Here is a 14,090-nt window from a genome sequence, read left to right as displayed (position 1 = left end):
GATTTAGCTGAAGACTGGTATCTGTGATGCTGGGGACCTCCGGAGAAGGCCTAGATGGATCTTCCGCTTGGCACTTCTGGCTGAAGATTGTAGCAAATGCTTCAGCCTTATCTTTTACACCGATGTGCTGGGCACATCCCCATTGAAGATGGGGATTTTTGTGGAGCCTCCTCATCCAGTGAGTTGTTTAATTGTTTGCCACTATTCATGACTGGACGTGGCAGGACTGCAGAGTTTAGATCTGATCCGTTGGTTGTGGGATCACTTAGGTCTGTCTACCACTTGCTATTTATGCGGTTTGGCACACAAGTAGTTTTGTGTGATAACTTCATCAGGTTGACATCTCATTTTTAGGTATGCCTGGTGCTGCTGCTGGCATGCCCTCCTGCACTCTTCATCGAACTAGGTCTGATCCCCTGGTTTGATGGTTAAAAAGCAGCCTCCTTGATTAATACCCTATCATTCAGTGGCTGCAATGTGTACTGTTTACAAGCTGCACTGTAGCAACTGGGCAGGGCTTCTTTGACAGCATCTCCTCTGCCACCTGGAAGAACAAGGGTAACAGGTATATTGGAACACTACCACTTACAAGATGCCCTCTGAATCTCACTATATCTTGGCTTGGCAATATATCGCCTTTATAATTATCACTGCATAAAAATCCTGGAATTCCCTTCCCTATGGGATTACCTGTACCTTCATGCAATGCAATGGTTCAAGAGGCAGCTCATCACCATCTTCTCAAGGGCATTTAGGGATGACCAATAAAAGTTAGCTTTGGCTGACACCCAAATCCCATGAATGAATTTCAAAGGAAAGTGACACTTGGAGATTATTCGAATATAGTCACTCATGATGCTTCCCATGTTTTCTGTACAATTACTGCTAAAGCTGATAGGGACAAATGTACTACTATCGCCAAGATGCTTTTACACAAAGTTACTCATTTTGGCAGTGATTAGTTTATTTCCACTACCAAATAGCAAATCATCCTGAATATGAATTGAATTTTGTGTAACAATATTAATTTAATTTATATGTAATACGTATCTAAAAGTAAAAGCAAAATACTGCAGATAGTGGAAATCTGAAACAAAAACAGAAAATGCTGGAAAAACTGAGGTCTAGCGTCATCTGTGGAGAGAGAAACAGAGTTACCGTTTCGAGTCAGTATGACCTTTCAGAGCTATAGAAGGATCATACGGACTCGAAACGGTATCTCTGTTTCTCTCTCCACAGATGCTGATATATCTCAGAGTTCTGCTTTTAAGGTAGGATCAGCAGAAATTATGACTTACTAATCTGTACCGATGAACCACGGCATATAATTCAAACAGATGCTTAAAGCTCATATAAATATACCATTAATGATTGAGGTATTGGTACAAGTGATCAGCCTTCATATGTCCTCCATAAATCTGTCTACAAAAAGTAGACAGATTTATGGAGGACATATGAAGGCTGATATCTAAACAGAAAGACGTGGCTTTATATGAAGCACTAGATTCTCAAATATGCCTTTGACATTAGTGTACTGTTGCAAATTTTCCTATTTTTCTCAACAACTCTGTTCCCATTTGTCCCAGACATGGAGTTCAAGAAAGATGGGGGAGGAAAGAAAGGAGGAGGGGCAGCAGTATTGATTAAGGGGAATATTATAGTGCTGGAGAGAAGGAATGACCTGGAGGAATCAAGGATAGAACCTTGGGAACAGAGTTGTTGAGAAAAATAGGAAAATTTGCAACAGTGCACTATATGTCAAAGGCATATTTAAGAATCTAGTGCTTCATATAAAGCCATGTCTTTCTGTTTAGAGATCAGCCTTCATATGTCCTCCTTAAATCTGTCTACAAAAAAATACCTCAATCATTAATGGTATATTTATACGAGCTTTAAGCATCTGTCTGAATTATATGCCGTGGTTCATCGGTACAGATTAGTAAGTCATAATTTTTGCTGATCCTACCTTAAAAGCAGAAATTTGAGATATATTTGGTTAGTGTCAAGAAATAACGGAAGTATCATTACACTACTGTGGGTACGTTCTTTAGACCACCAAATAGGGGGAAAGATATACAGGAACAAATTTACAAAGAAAATTACAAAGAAGTGCAAAAACTAGAGTAGTGATACTGGGGGGCTTTATTACAATTCAAATCCAAATTAGGATAATTAGTGTAAAGGACAGAGATGGAGCAGAGTTTCTGAAGTGTTTCGAGAGAATTTTCTTGATCTCTATGTATTAAACCCAACATGGAGGAGGCATTGTGGGATCTGGTTCTGGGAAATGCAGGTTGAGTGGATCAAGTGTCGGGGAACACTTAGGGAATGATAAAAACATTATATAGTTTAGGTTGGCTATGCAAAAGGACAAAGAGCAATCCAGAGTAAAAATACTTAGTTGGGGGAGGGCCATTTTCTGTGGGATGATGGTGGATCTCTCTCAGGTAAATTGGAATTAAAGATCAGCAGGCAAAACTGTAAAGGAACATTGAGCTCCCTTTAAAGAGGAGATAGTTCAGGTATAGTTGAGGCACATACCCTCGAGGGGAAAGGTAGGACAACTAAAGTCAGAGCTCCTTGGATGACGAAAGAGATAAAATAAGATGAAACCAAAAAAGGGGGCATATGGCAGATGTCAGGTTGATAATACAAGTGGGAACCAGGCTGTATGTAGAAAATTCAGAGGGGAAGTGAAAAAGGAAATGAGAGGCAAAGAGAGAGTATGTGAAGAGTGTGGCAACTACCACAAAAGGGAATTCATGTCTTCTGTGGGTATATGAATGGCAAAAGGGTAATAAGCAGAGAGATGAGGCTGGTTAGGGACCAAAAAGGGGACCTATACATAGAGGCAGAGGGCATGGCTGAGGTACTAAATGGGTATTTTGAATCTGTCTTTACCAAAGAAGAAAATGCTCCAAAGTCATAGTGAAGGAGGAGGTAGTTGAGACACTGGGCTAACAATTGATTAAAAAGATGTATTAGAAAGGCTAACTCTACATAAAAGTTGATTAGTCACCAGGACTACATGGGATACTGAGGGAAGTAAGAGTAGGAATTGTGGAGGTACTGGCCATAATGTTCCAATCCTCAGATACAGCAGTGTTGTCAGAGAATTGTAAATATTACTAGTACCGCTGCTTTTCTTGATTTATATTAATGACCCGGACTTGAGTATGTAAGACATAATTTCAAAATTTGCAGATGACATTTAACTTGTAAGTATTGTGAACATTGAGGAAGATAGTGATATACTTCAAAAGGGCATAGGCTATTAATATGGGCAGGCACGTAGAAGATGAAATTTAATGCAGGGAACTGTGATGGGCTACATTTAGGTCAGAAGAGTGAGAAGAGGCAATATATAGTAAAGGGTACAATTCTAAAGGGGGTAAGGGAACAGAGAAACCTGGGATATATGTGAACAAATTATTAAAGGTGCCTTTTAAGGGCAGGACAGGTTGAGAAAGTGGTTAAAAAGGCATTTAGGATATCCTGGGCTTTATAAGTAGAGACTTAGAGTCCAAAAGCAGGGAAATTTTGAAGAACCTTTATAAGACACTCGTTTGGACTTTGGAATATTGTGCCCAATTCTGGGCACCATATTTTAGGAAGGATGTGAAGGCTTTAGAGAGCAGAGAAGATTTACAAGAATGGTTCCACGGATGAGTGGCTTCAGTTACCTGGATGGATTAGGGAAGCTGGGGTTGTTCTCCTTGGAGAAGAGAAAGTTGAGAGGAGATTTGATGAAACTATTCAAAATCATGAGGGATCTAGACAGAGTAGATAGGGAGAAACTGTTCCCATTGTTGGAAGGGTCAGGAATCAGAAAACACTGATTTAAAGTGAATGGCAAAGTAAGCAGCGGTGACATGAAGAACCTTTTTTATGCAGCTTCTGTTTAGGATCTAGAGTGCATTACCTGAGAGGGTGGTGGAGTTGGATTCATGGCTTTCAAAAGGGATTTGGATAAGCACCTGAAGAGAGAAGATTTGCAGGGCCACAGGGAAAGGGCAGGGGACTGAGACTAGCTAAGTTGCTCTTGCAGAGAGTCATTACAGATACAACGGGCCAAATGTTCCCCTCGTGCTGTAAGCATTTTATGATTCTATATTGTTAATAACCTTCATATCTCCCTCTCCCTCCACTCCCCCACCCCCTGCTCCAGGCAGCCAAGTGCACTGAAGCAATTAGTAGCACTATTTATTGGAAGAAACTGGATGCTCTGGAAAGAAGCAGGAATCATGTCTTGGTTGGAAGCGAATGTGAAGGAGGTTTTAAGACGAGTAGATGCAAAAGATCCACTTGTACAGGAGTCTGAGAACAAGTAGGTGCTTCTTGAAACTACAGCCAAGACCTTCTAGTCTCCAGATCATCGGAGACCAGACATACCCACCAGGATGTTTTGCGGGACCCCTCAGAATTTCCAATGCCCTGACTCTGTGTGAATTGCACGGAAAGTTTGAACTTCCGATGGGCAATTCCCCTGCTCCCCAGGACCTTCCAAAATGTTTTGAACTCAGTTAGAGTTGGAGACTGGTTCCGACTTACTCACCTGGAAATGTTGTTCAGAAAAATCCTAGTCTAACTCCTGGGTAACAATGCAAATGACCCCCAGCCCCCCTCACCTCACCACCCTACCCCTTACCTTGTTGCTTCACCACTTCACATCCCGGCCCCCACAACACTCATTCACTAACACAGTAAAAAGCTGTAAAGCTGTCCCAAAGCTTTTCAGTATGTTAGTGAACACTTAACCAGAATACGGCAGCTGGTGCCATTAAAAAGGGGATGTGGCTTCTGCACGGATTCCCTTCGCTGATGTCTCCAAGGTTTCCTGCACTGACTCAGTTCCACAGGACTCTCCATAAGATGGCCAAAAAAATCAGAGGAAGGTAAATGGTTCCTTTTTTTTCTGACCAGGGTTGGAAATAGGAGTTCTGAGCCTGATTGGAAGATTTGGGCCGCCTTTTCCAGAATTTGAATTGTATGGTAATTCTGAAAATAATTAATGGTCATATGCTCATGTAAGTAGAGCAGCGTGAATAAATGAGAATTAAAGGAATTGCTCTTACTATCCCTGGCAGGACAGATTGAACAGCTATTCACTACCATTTTTCTTCAAACCTAATTCTGATTAATTTGCCTATAGTAAATTTTGTCCATAGTGCATCAGCTGGCTCTCAGCGTGATTAGCAAGTTCCTTTGGGGCATTTGCCTCATCCTGCCCCCAACTGTGTGTCTAGATGTTCAGTCACATTTAATATACTCTTCTCTCTGGCTGTTTGTCATTTTTTTTCATCAAAGCATGAGAAATTGAACACGTCCAGAGAAATGCTTGCATCAGTTCCACTGCAGGTTATCTTTCTCATTATATGTTTAATCTTTTAGAATACAATTTATTTTGGCCAGCATGTATGTGGCTGGTCTTCTATGTCATTCCTGCCATGGCAGTCAGTTTTTTTCTTCTGCTTTGGCAAAGGAGATATGTTCTCTCCAATTGGTATTTTTCTACTTGCATTATTCACCAATATATTATGTAAAACATTTTACCTGAATGACATTCTATCAGAAACATTCTTCATGATGCTATCATGACAGTTCCTCAACCCCATTGTATGGTCCCTTAAAATAAAATTGTTCTGCGAAAAACTATTTAAAAATTGTAAATATTGCAGTTCGCTTTCAAAATTCACTTCAGTAACTTTTCTTCCTCATTCCAGCTAGCTCATTGACTACCAGTGTAAAACGACCCTTGTGCTGGTTCAAAGAACATTGCGCAGGAAGCTGACCAGGCCCACAAAGTTACCACATCCCCAAATCAGATTAATGAACTCAAGTTTCTGCCGAGTTCCAGCCCTTTGAAGTGGCTCTTCAAATTAAGCTTCTTTAGGCACTAAGGCGTTAAGAGATTTTTAAAATTTTTTTTTCAAATTATTTACTAAGGCATTAACTATTGTGCACTAGTGAAACTAATAGACGATTCTGGAAAGTTTTTTTAAACTCATTTCCAGTGATTTAAAATCAGCTTATTCACAGGTGCTGGACTAGTCATTTTTTTATTAAAAATGGTTACTTTTTTGTGACCTCCCTTTTTATCTGTATTTATAAAACTTCACCAGATTACCATTCTTAAATACATCAATGAATATCTTTTTGATGCAAGGGGAAAAATATAAACAATTATGTTTTGTTTACACTGCCTGATTGCGCTGGTTCATGGAAGAGTCCATGTTCTTTGTGTCCATGTGATATGCAAATGGGTTTGAGTGGAAACTTGAAGCATAACTTCATTTTGGATAACTAACACAATTTAAAACGCAATTTTGCACTGGATTGCCCATTGCGTCCAAAGCGGAAACTCCACATCATATGCACGTTAAAGACAATTCTTTGCCTTTGAACTTGATAATTTTTATGAAAGGAGAAAGAAATATTAGTTCACTAAAATAACCTTATCCACTGAAATGTTTTGAAAAATCTAGACCCCTTTTTAGTTTTAGAATGTACAATTAACTTGATACATTAGAAATATGGTGAGTTGTTGAAATTAGCTCAGCAACAATGCCTTTTTTCCCTAATCCAAGTTTCAGAAGCACTTGTCCGAATTAGGGGTCTAATGTTTTCGCGGTGAACTGATTTTTAAAAAACTTAGGTATGCATTTTTTTCACTTTTAAAATTAAGTACATTACCGGTTCTTATCCCATTGAGTTTCTTTAATCTTGCTTTTAACAAGTGAAAACCAGCATTAGTTATTTTTCTTTTTTAAATAATGTGCTGCTGCTGAGATTTGATTTAAAAAGCATTGATGTATATAGTTTGTTTTCCTTCCCTTTCCTGTAACATTCAGGGAGCACGGCAGATCAATTCAATTTTTGACTGACAAGTGAATCAAGGGCTGTGGGGGGCCAGAAAGGAAAGTGGAGTTAAGGCACAATCAGATCAGTCATTAACTTATTGAAATGGCAGAGCAGGCTCGAGGGGGCCAAATGCTCCTCCTATTTCTTATGTTCTTGCGACATAAGATAGCTGCATCTTCGAGTCATAGAATTTACAGTCTAGAATGAGGCCGTTCTGCCCATCATGCTCTTTGAAAATAAACTATCCATGTAGTCCCGTTTTCTTGCCCTTACTATTTACCCTTTCATAGGACCATAGTTTAATAATGTTATAATCTGGATTATGAAGTTTAAGTATCCTTTGTGCGTGTTTTTTTCCCCATTCCAGGAGAAGGATTAGATACCAGAATGTTCCCCGGAATATCTATCGTCACATTATACTGTCTGAGATAAAGGAAGCTATTGCAACCCTTCCACCCGTGAGTGACGTTGACATTACACAAATTCTGTATTTGTTCTGAAAAACATTGGACTTAGATTTATTAAATTGTGTTCTTGACGCTTCAATCCACAAGTAGACTATCAAGAACTCCCTTTGTTTTGTCTGAGCTATTATAAGTTCAAAATAGTATTATAGCCTATTTTTAAAATTAAATAACATTGCTGAAAGTACAAGGCTCATGTTGCAGGGCACCATCAAATTAAAAAGAGCAAGAGAGAAGAATGAGTATGCCATAAATAGTGACTGTAGGTGATGCCAAATTTTGGTTTTAAAAGCGTTTGGTCAGGAAATGAATAGACCTACAGATTGTAAAGGAAAGGCATTTCAGTAGGAATGAATTTCAACATTTTGAGGTGTTTGAATGCAATGAGAGAGCAGATAGATGCTAATGGTATTCTAGAATCTCATATTTCTTGACTCAAATCAGACATGCAGCTGGTACCAGTAATTGTCTTGTGGCATTGTTCTGCCTATAATTTTATAGAAAACTAACTGCTTGAGAAAGATATATGGTGCTTGTAGAGCAAGGAGTATGAAAATCTCTAACTTCAATTATCTTCCAGGCTTTGGAGTGTGTGGGAGAGGTTTCATCACAACTTGCAAAATGCTGAATTAGACAGTTAAAGATTTTGTAGAGCATTGATTAAGTTTATCAAATTTCCCAGAAATTAAACTGGTGGCTAGATAGCAGGTTTTTGTAGAGTTCGTTTCAAAATCACTGACTCTTCAGTTACATTTTCTTTGGATGTGGACAACTTTGGCAAGATCATACTTACTGCTAATCTCTTAAATCAGCCTATTAATAATGGGTACTTTTGTATGAAGAATAACCACTGTGACATCCTTGATAAATATACAGATTAAAATTTGATTCTTATCATTCTTTTTCAGGAAGTAACTGCTCAGCCAGTGATGGGTTATGATCCACTTCCTCCACTAGACAGCATTGTCACATATAGTAGGCCTGAAAGGTATGGATTAGGATTTTTTTTAGTTAAATTAACTTGTCTACTAGTAGACTGAACATTAAAATTAGCAACTCTGCTTTGTTAAAATGCTTTGTCTGTTTGCTGTACCTGTTTTCACATCTTTACACAACAAATATTTTTTTGAATGTTAGCATATTAGCATCAGAAATACCGCATGTTATTTGAACATAGAGTTTGGAGCTAGTTAGCATTGCTGTAGAAAGAATATACGGGATGGGAGCAGGTTGTACACCTCTTCCCATGTGTGTTTAGTACAGACACCTGCGAGAAGCGTAGAAAAGTTAGAATGCAGAAAGAGGCTATTCAGCCCATCGTGTCTGTGCCAGCCAAACAGAGAAAATAGAAACTAGCCACTCATTTTAATCCCACTTTCCAGCACCTGGTCCGTAGCCTTGCAGGTTACAGCACTTCAGATGCAGATCCAGGTAACTTTTAAATGGATTGAGCATTTTAGCTTCAACCGCCAACTTTGGCAGTGAATTCCAGCTGCCCAGCACCCTTTGGGTGAAAAAGTCTTTCCTCGTGCCCCCTCTAATCCTTCTACCAATCACCTTAAATCTATGCCCCCTGGTAATTGAAAGAAAATGGTATATTTGATTAAATAACATATGATCAGGACAACATAGAAGCAAAGCCATAAATGTTACATTTCAGTAGGGCCCCTTTAGTGGGAAATTATAATATGATCCATCAATAGATGATATTCTTGTTTACTAAGAGGCACTTGATGAGATTTCTGAGATGTGGCTGGTTATTATGAAGGAGTGGATATATGCTGGGAATGTCCTGCTGGATTAGAAACAGTTAAGTTTAATGTTACTTTCAAAAAAAGGATGACAAAGACCCAGGCAACTACAGACCCATTATCCTTACTGTAATGCTTGGGCAGGAAAATAGCTTACATTTTAGGAGTAAACTTTGAAGATTACTTGTATGATAACATAGGAAATAAGATCAAACCTGGATCCAGGAGCTGAAAATTCTCCCTAACCAAGCTGCTTAGCCATTTGAGAAGGTGATATTCCAAGTGGTCTGTGGAAATGGCTTTGATAAAGATCTGGTGATACATAAACTTAAAGCAAGGTGAAGCTTGTGCATGGATTAAAGAAATTGCTTAGAGGTTGGAAGTAGTGGTCACTTGTTAATTATTGAGGTTGAACTGGTGCTGAGTTGAATGCCCCATGGATTGGTGTTGGGACTATTTTTTAACGTACTTAAATTCAGGGGTTCCATGCAAATTAACTTAGTGAATACCAAACCAGAGTAGGAAGAGGTTTGGTTATTGCTTGAGAAGACACATAATTACACAATGCATTTGACAAAAATATGCAAGAGGCTAAAATGTTGGCGGGTGAAATTTATTTTAGACAAGTGTAAATTACTGCGAGGAGAAAGAAAATAAGTGGGTTTTGCAGAAATGGACAGAAACCTAGGGACCTTATTCAGTTCAATGTCCACTGTGTCTACTCATTATAGAGTAATGCTTAACTAGACAATTGAACTACGTAGGCAAATCACAAGTAATCAGTAGAAGAAAGCTATGGTTACAATGCAGTACTCTGGTCAGACCGCATCTAGGCAGCACCTATTCTAATCTGAGGATATAAGAGAGACGTTTACTCCCCAGAAACAGTAAAGAAATGCTGGAAGATTGATCTCTGATGTTTCAGTGCTGAGTTATGAGAAACGACTGGGTAAACCTTGGACATGGAAGAATACAGGGCTTTAAAACGAAAATTAAGAATAAGAAGGTTATAAGAAAAGAACTGAGATTCCTTAAAGATGTAAATGTGGTTGAAATCTAATTATAAACAGCATATACCAAACGATTAATTTCTGGTAGCCCTCATGAGAAGAAAGTATTATGTCAACTGTCATAGTTGGTGCTACAATTACGTTTACTAACTTTGACATGACTTGTACATTACTTGCATGGAGATCTCAGATGTGCTAAAAGCCGGAGGTTGATGGCCTATACTGAACGAGACTAGAAGCAAAATCTACAAAGAGTAAATAATCACCTTGATGGTGTAAATAAATAATAAGTGCGGTCCCAAATTAAAACCAACAATTATAGAACATTTTTTTATAGTGAGAGAAGAAACTCCAGTATCTAAAGACTATTAGCTTGCCAATAATAATCAGCAGAATGGTGGAACAAATTTGAAAGCTACCTGTTTGAGAAAATCCTAGTAAATGGCAGCCAGCAGGGGGAGATTCCATCTTACCGTCCTCTTTTTTTTGACTTTTTTGAGAAAAGTGGCATCTCAAGGTGATACTTGTAAGTGCTCTGATGTAATGTACCTAAGCTTTGAGAAAGCCTTGAATAAAGTGTCACATGAAAAGCTGTCACACAAGCTTAAATTTTGGATGTGGATAAGTAATTGACTGAAATGGGGTACTATTCTAGTTAGGGGAATCAAGTCACATTGGGAAGATATACTATGTGGAATACCCTAGGGATTGGTGCTGGGACTGCTACTGTTCCTGATTTCTAGATTTTGATTAAAGGTTATTAACCTGAAGCATTAGCTTGTGTTTCTCTCTCCACAGATGCTGCCAGACTTGCTGAGCATTTCCAGAGTTTTGTTTTTATTTCAGAAAGGCAATTCAAATTGGTCAGATTTTCAGCTAAATTAGGAAGGGAGGGAACACTTACATTTGTTGAAGTTGCTACAGAAGGATCAAAACATTGGAAGAAAAACTAAAAGTCACAATTAATCAGCAATGTTGAACCAACTGTGGGTTAGAGGGTGGGATAGGCTGAAAGATCTGGGTGCAATAGTAGATTCAATTCTTATCATGTCCATTCACTGCAGAGCAGCAAAATGAATGCTGAGCTATAATGTCAGACTAGTAGAGCATAAGTTTGAGGACTCTTGCTAAAGCTTCCTAATATTTTGGTCTGACTGCACTTTAAATATCGTGTTCAATGCTGGTTACTAAACACAAAGAAAATACATAATTGCCAGAAATGGTACTGGTCCCTAGTGTTGGAGGCACAAGGTATGAGGAAAGGTTGGCAAATCCCAATTTGGCCTTGAAAGAATGTGATTAAGGGGGACCAAAGCAATGTGCTTGATGTGAAATGAAATAGAAAACGATTAATGTAAAGTACTATTTGAAGCAGTATTATGGGACAAAGTATAAACTGGTAAAGGACACATCCAGGACTATTACTGTACACCGAGTGATTGGTACAGGGTACCTAGTAAGGTAGTGAAAATAAAAAAAAGTTTTTTTAATACCCTGCTAATCATTCAAAAGTCAATTACATGTGTTGCAACATAGTTTTACAAAAACATAACTTAGACCCCAGGTGAGAAATGATATTTGAAGAAAATGCCTTTGCATATTTAAGTTTCTATAAATACGGTAGGAAGACCTATTAGTTTTGATATTGTAAAGTTACAATTTTAATTGTAATTGGAGCATAAAGATATTTTATTCAAATGTGCGTTTACTGTCATATTTGTCCTTTTGTCCAATTTTTAATGTGCTTACCTTCCCCTTTATCATCTCGGACTAACTTTTGAGATTGCTGAGCTACAGTCTTTTTTTCTTTCAGGGCAAATCAAGCAGCAGATGGGAGTACCTTGTCATTGTTCTTTCGATCTTTATTGCCAAATTTTAATCTCCAGGTATGTGTTAATGAAGAGGGACGGTGTGAATTATTTTTTTAAATTCAGAACATTATGGTAAAGTATATGAAACAGTATAGTCCTTTTTGTATTGTACAGATGAACACTATTAGAACAGGTGCAGCAAGTTCTGGATAATTATCTGACCTAGTTGTTCTTGATGATCATAAAAGAAAAACTATTTCAGTCTATAAAAAGTTGTTTGTTTTTTTACATTAATATTTTTCAAGTGTCACTACAATATTTATACACAGCTTTATAACAGGGACTAAGACAACAAATTATTTGGAGCTAGAGCCCCCAAATTCAGTGTTCTTTCTTTAGTGTAACTGTGAAAGTATTCTGTTTGAAAAAGGAAAAGCTGTTAAACAGATATTTTATTTTTGATATACATCCAGGTATTCGTGAATCAAATAGATTTGTTGGCAATATGGAAGTAGATGATCAAGGCTTTCGAGTTTTTAACTTTTTATTTTTTGTGAAGCTTTATCAATATCAGTATCCAAATGAAGTATGAGCGTGTCAGTGTGCGATCCTGAGATGTTAAACACCACCAGGTTTACAAAAAATTACTGCAAATATATAAATTTATTTTGAGGTGGATTGAAGTTGCATTATAACACCTAACTTCCTAACTGGATCATTTTGTAATTTATTTCATTCGCTCCCTCCACCACCCTGTCAAAAACATTCATTCCTGACATCTAGCATAATATGTTTTTCAGGAGGACAGGAGACCAAATTTGGAAGGCGAGGGGGTAGAGGTCCAACATGAATTGAATCAGGGAGTAAACCGACTTATGGCTGCAATGAGGGATATGTTGGCAAATATCCGTTTCCAGGAGCCACCACAGGAAGACTATCAAGATGGAGATGGTGACGGAGACTGGGACTAAAATTTCATGCACTAAATCTTCAGTGAACTTTATCTTATGTCTGTAATAATAGTGCATTCTATGACTGCTTACAAAGCCGCACCGCAGTGATATAGAAACATTTATTAAAAGATGCAATCATATTGTACTTAGTGCATGGATTATTATTGACAGTAAGCGCTAACAAAAGTGAAAGAAAGCACTTTGGCAAGAGTAATTTTCAAATGTGTAGAAGTAACTCAAAAAGAAAAATGAATTATGTAAATTCCAACTACCCGTATTGCAAAATTTTATTTTTGATTTATAAACCTGGGTAAGATAATATTTTTAAAGATGCTTTCAGTATAAAGGAGAATTGGTAGTGTCCAAAAAAGTTAAATTGCAAGTGCAACTGCCATTTTGTATTTATTGCAGTCTTAAGTTAAATATCTAATTAAGTAAATTGAAGTCAACATCGTCTCGAATTTGTACAAGTTCTCTATGAAAAAATGTCATTAGTAGAAGTGAGCAGCTCAGTTGCATGACAGCAGTGTGCCTGATTTGCACTATTGATTTCATAGTTTTGATTTACAGAAAAGGCTAACTGTTTGAGCCACTTCGTTACATATTTGAAGACAATAACTTCATTTTATCAAAGTTGGTGCCACATCTTCACTTGGAAGGCATGGGAGCAAGCTAAGTCTGCTTTGCTTAAATCTATAGAATGGATAAATACCTTTTACTGATAGTGTGTAGAGCCATAGAGAAGTCAGCAGTCAAACTTGTTACTTGAGAGTAATAAAAGAATGAACTTAAAAAGCTAAATCCATTAATACAAGACTAGGAAAGATGTAAGAACCAATTTTGAGGCCATTCTGATTACAGTAAGGCAACAGTAAATATTAATGAATATAAAAGCAACATGGTGCTGATGCTGGAAATCTGAAATAATAGGTCAGGCAGAATCTGTGGAGAGAAAAGCAGGGTTAATGTTTCAGACTGATTTTTTGTAAGGACTGTAATCGAGGATTGTCAGTCACTATTTAAAGGCCACTCCTTACCACTGAAAAGTATATAATTAAAATTTATTTATATTTAACACAGAACTAGGAATTCGTAGAGAATTATAGAGCATACTTCATAATCAGTAGGATAAATTTGTGAAAACAACTTAGGAGGCCTGAAGAGTCAAATACTGAGTTAACTTAAGGGATGGTTATCAATCTGAAATGTTCTCTTATTTCTCTCTCCACAGATGCTGCCT

The 14,090-nt window shown here is 37.7% G+C and overlaps 1 protein-coding gene across 1 annotated transcript in view; it reads left to right on the top strand.

Annotated features, from left to right (window-relative positions):
- The window catches only part of tcf25 (transcription factor 25 (basic helix-loop-helix)), a 34,723-nt gene extending 21,733 nt beyond the window's left edge, over nt 1-12,990 (top strand). The window contains exons 14-18 of the mRNA XM_041192410.1: nt 4,169-4,327; nt 7,229-7,319; nt 8,234-8,313; nt 11,900-11,972; nt 12,698-12,990. Of these exons, the coding sequence (XP_041048344.1) occupies nt 4,169-4,327; nt 7,229-7,319; nt 8,234-8,313; nt 11,900-11,972; nt 12,698-12,868 (574 nt within the window). The 3' untranslated portion in view covers nt 12,869-12,990. The remainder of the gene's footprint in view (nt 1-4,168; nt 4,328-7,228; nt 7,320-8,233; nt 8,314-11,899; nt 11,973-12,697) is intronic.
- The last annotated feature ends 1,100 nt before the right edge of the window (nt 12,991-14,090 follow it).

Source organism: Carcharodon carcharias, chromosome 7, assembly GCF_017639515.1.
Source record: "Carcharodon carcharias isolate sCarCar2 chromosome 7, sCarCar2.pri, whole genome shotgun sequence".
Classification (NCBI taxonomy): domain Eukaryota; kingdom Metazoa; phylum Chordata; class Chondrichthyes; order Lamniformes; family Lamnidae; genus Carcharodon; species Carcharodon carcharias.
Note: the sequence above shows the minus strand (reverse complement) of the source record. Positions and strands in the feature narration are given on the sequence as shown.